Source organism: Barbus barbus (genome assembly GCF_936440315.1).
Source record: "Barbus barbus genome assembly, chromosome: 19".
NCBI lineage: Eukaryota > Metazoa > Chordata > Actinopteri > Cypriniformes > Cyprinidae > Barbus > Barbus barbus.
The window spans coordinates 27,981,885-27,986,707 of NC_136747.1; the positions used below are offsets into that span (position 1 = coordinate 27,981,885).

A 4,823-nucleotide genomic window follows, 5' to 3' on the forward strand; every position below is an offset into this window, starting at 1 on the left:
GAATGGAACAGTCCAGAATGCGGCGCTTTGTAGTTTCGCGGGAAATGTCTCACGCCGGACGCATCAGTCACTCAATGCGTGCTCAGGCAGCTGTAAAGTCTATATCGCATTTATAAACGCATTTAAACAGACCTCCAGATGCCTGTTGATGATATTAGTCTACATAACAATTATAACATCGCTCCACAGAGACAGAACAGTTTACCAGAACATATGTGACCCCTGTGAGTCATAAAAGTCCATTTTTCAAAATTGAGGTTTATGCATCATCTATACGCAGAATAAATGCGCTTTCCACTGATGTTTGTTATGATCGGACAATATTTAGCTGAGATGCAACTATTTGAAAATCTGGAATCTGAGGGTGCAAAAAAATCTAAATATTGAGAAAATCACCTTTAAAGTTGTTCAAATGAAGTTCTTAGCAATGCATATTACTAATCAAAAATGAAGTTTAGATATATTTACGGTAGGAAATTTACAAAATATTTTCACGGAACATGATCTTTACTTGATATCCTAATGATTTTTGGAATAAAAGAAAAACGTGTATATTTTTGGCTATTTCTACAAATATAGCTGTGCTACTTATGACTGCTTTTGTGCTCCAGGGTCACATATAATTAAAGAATGCTGCCATACAGTACATACTACTTACTATTAGTCTCGCTCCCTGGTTATGATGCCCAAACATTGTGTCTAAAAAGTGAAAATTGTATTTCTTTCGTCTTGAACACAAAAGAAGATATTTTGAAGAATGTTGCTGGTCTACTTGACAGTCCCCATTGACTTCAATAGTACGGAAGAAATAATGACCAGCAACTGTTTGGTTATCAACATTGTTCAGAATATCTTCTTTAGTGTTCAGCAGAAGAAAGAAACTCATACAGGGTTGGAACATCTTGAGGGTGAGTATAAATGGTGACAGATTTGTATTTTTGGGTGAGCTATCCCTTAAGTTGGCAACCTGTTTGGTTTTGAGAACACAGCCCAATGCTGTCTTGGGAAAGCTCACTAGATTTATAACAAGCCCAAAAATGCATTTGCTAGTAGGCAACATGTCCAGAAAGGTCGTTTACATCTGATGCCCAAGTAGTTTAACCACAAATATAATCATTATTATGCAAGGGTACGTTGAAAAAAAAGGCAGCTCTATATTTTTATGTATAAAGATGTATAAATAAAACAATGTTATTAAAGTTTATTAAATTTCATTATTACATTTTATGTGAGTATTTACTTACTATAATACTGTATTGTTAGCTGTATTTATTTATTTATCTTTTTTATCTAATATTTATTATTTATTTATGTATGCATTTTAATTTAATTATTTATTTAGTTAGTTTATGTTTTAATATTATTAGTTATTTTGTACATTTTTACACTGTTTTTCTCTAAACTTGTCCTAAAATGCTGATAAAGAAGCTCACTTTTGGAAGTATTTCCATCTAGTCATCTGACAAACACGCTTTATTCCGGTGTCATTCATATCCAGTTTTATCAAAACTTCATTTTTGATTAGTAATATGCATAGCTAAGAACTTCATTTGAACAACTTTAAAGGTGATTTTCTCAATATTTAGATTTTTTTGCACCCTCAGATTCCAGATTTTCGAATAGTTGTATCTCAGCCAAATATTGTCCGATCCTAACAAACCATACATCAATGGAAAGATTATTTATTCAGCTTTCATATGATGATGTAGCTATAAAATAGACCTTTATGACCTTTATGCATATATTCTGCCAAACTGGTTTTCTGGCTCTGTGGATGATGTGATGGACTGGTTTGTGGTCCAGGGTCACATATTACTAACTGTGTACATAGCCTATAGTGCAATGTTGAAAGTCACTTTAATAATGTGTAGGAGAGTGTGTTTCCCGTTGTAAATGAATGAAGTGATTTATGAAGTCATTGGAAGATAAGCCTGAGTGCTATTGTTGTATTTGACGTGATTGCTCTGGTTGGATGCGCGTTTCTTCGCCCACGGATAATGCACGTCTGTTTCTTCCCCCCCCCAACATGTTTTCTGCTCAATTAGTAGCCAGTGAAGCGCTTTTTCTCGTTTGTCAGCACAAACACCTGCATCCGGAGACGTCCCCCATCAATACTGCTTTATTCCGCAAACCTTCACTTATGCGCTCAGCAAACGGCGCGCGGATGACAGCGAAATGATACGGTTTCACAGAGAGAAGGCAAATTACCAACAGCTGGTTAAGCTTTGTTTAGCTGCCTGCTTTTGTGTTTTCAAGCACTTGGCACTCAAAGTCAAAGACAAACCAGCGGCTGTGTCACTAATCCGCATGTTTAGCACCACAGACAGCGATCGAGCTGTAGAACAACTACAGCATCTTTGGCCACGTGCCTCAAATCCAGCGTTGCCTCGTGAGGTTGATTTGTTGCTAAAAGTTGCATTGTGATGTCATTGCGTAATCACAGTGCAACATTGTGTCACTGCATCAAATCTCAGCAAAACATACATTTTATAGATTTCTTCGTAAAATAATAAATGCACAATGTAATATTAAAATATATAGGCCTAACTTGAAATACAATATTAAAATGTTTTGTAAAATTTACGGTTTTTTTATTGGCTGGTAAACTAGTAGCAATTATAGTGTGAAGCAGTGCATTAGTAGTTATATTAGTATGCTACACTCTAAGACAAATCTGTAAAAAAAATAATATGTTAACATGAAACAATTTCTGTATTGATTTTTCACAGTTTTTTTTACTTGCGTTTTAAATTGTATTTTGTGCTTTTGGGCAGATAATGGAAAATCACTAGTACCTTTTACATTTTTCTAGATATTTTTCTTAGTGTACTGACTGATCAACAATCGAAGCTACAAACAATGTGTATCATAAATGAACAATTATTAAATTATTATTAAAATTAACAATTGCAAATTACAGGAAACTTAATACATGTGATGTGTACTCTTTGTTTTCCTCTTTTTGTGTAATTTAGATGGAAAAATGTGTGCCTTTTTATCATTTGATTCACTTATCAAAAGTTATTAAAAGTTGCTCAGTTTGTTGCTTGGTGCTTTTGGAAGAAAAAGTTGCTAGGGTAGTCTGATAAGTTGCTAAATTTAGCAACAAAATTGCACTGCTCAAATCCAATAGATGCCTAAACAAATGAGCTTCCTACAAAGGTTACCTAAGAAGTAAGCAAGGTGTTGTTAGCTGTCAGTACTCAGAGCTTCAGGGCTGTTCACTCGTGCAAACTTCACTTTCTGACAGCCTACACACTGACTTTTGTTTTCATGATTATGACTATTATTATCATTTGGAAGTGCATCAGGTCCATGAAAACGATTTGAAAAAGCAAGCATGGAAATGTAATTTAATGCAGACATAAAACCCGAAACGTATTAAAAGATAACAATTAAAAAAGTATGCTGCAATAGCCTAATAATATTAAAAATAAAAGCAATAAAAGCAAGCAGAGCGCATTAAAAGCGAGTCAATGGCGACCTCTAGAGACTATTATAGAGAACTCATATTAGCTCAGAACCAAAGAAATATCATGGGCTCTTATTCGGAAGAATATCACTATTACCATATTATTATTATTATTAATTATTACACATGAATATTAATATAGCCTAATGCAGTTATTTCTGAATTTTTATATGATTTATAATTTTTACAATTAAATCGAAGGACTTTTTATTTGTCTGTTCTTAAACTTAAACTGATGCTTAAACTTCAAATGAATGTATCACCATGTTATGCATCTGTCGGTAGTTAAACGAGCTCGGAAAGATCTTTTGCTATTGTATATATATATGATATATGTAGTGCATGTATTAAATGATATTAGATAAATAATAACACCTAATAATAGTCTATAAAGCGCATATAAGTAAATTCAGAGCGAACAGAAAGAGCAGATGTTGATGTGTTTGTGTTTTTGTTTGTTTTGCGCGCGCAGGTGAAACTCTGTCCAGGTGTGTCACGTGCACCACATGACTGTACCGTCATCGAGCTCCAGCTTTCATTTCAAGTGTTTTATGGGAAGGAAAACTCCTGCGAACTGAGAAAATGGGATGTTGTTTCTCCTCTCGCGATGAAGACGATGAGGTACGAGGCTGTTTTATGGTTATTTGATTTTACAGGTAGATTCAAGTTCAATCTTAGAGTATATATGGTCAGTGTAAAGACATCAACACTACCGCGCGACTCCACCGGGCAGGGATAGAAGTATCGCTTTTTATTTGAGTTTTTTAATTTATATGTTTATTATTGAAATGTTGTTATATGCATGTGTCAATTTTATTTAATTTCTTACATATGTGGGTATATAGTATTTATAGAGTTAACTTTTAGTTTTAGTTACTTTTTCTTATTTGTAAGTCGCTTTGGACAAAAGCGTCTGCTAAATGACAAAAGTAAAGTAAAGTAGGAGTATTAGACAGTGTATCAGGTGGGTCTAAACTTAGACAAAAGCATTGACGTTCTTCCTTTTCTCTGTTTTTAGACGCGATCGTTTAGTATATGAAGTCATTTATGAGTTATTTTCCGTCTGTTTTCACGCCTCAGGAGTTCAGAACAAGCCTTTACTCTGAACTAAAGGAGGTCATGTGCAGAGTAAACATTCAGAAAAAGAAAATAATTCTGTCTGAATCAATGGGTGATTTTTCCTGTTGATTTGTGCGTGTATAATTATTATATTCAGTGAAGCAGAAGTTTATTCGTTTTAGTTGTGGATTTGGGTTCTAATGTCACTTTTCCATCATTTACAGAGAGAGCCTTTGATTCAGTCCAACAATAAAACACCAACTGAGTCTGCAAGACCCCCACGACCAGCATC

The 4,823-nt window shown here is 34.3% G+C and overlaps 1 protein-coding gene across 1 annotated transcript in view; it reads left to right on the plus strand.

Moving 5' to 3' along the window:
- The first annotated feature begins 3,944 nt into the window (after nucleotides 1–3,944).
- The window catches only part of LOC306885872 (uncharacterized protein), a 7,290-nt gene continuing 6,411 nt past the window's right edge, over nucleotides 3,945–4,823 (plus strand). The window contains exons 1-2 of the mRNA XM_079442665.1: nucleotides 3,945–4,093; nucleotides 4,756–4,823. The exon at nucleotides 4,756–4,823 is cut by the window's right edge and continues 5 nt beyond it. Of these exons, the coding sequence (XP_079298791.1) occupies nucleotides 4,055–4,093; nucleotides 4,756–4,823 (107 nt within the window). The 5' untranslated portion in view covers nucleotides 3,945–4,054. The remainder of the gene's footprint in view (nucleotides 4,094–4,755) is intronic.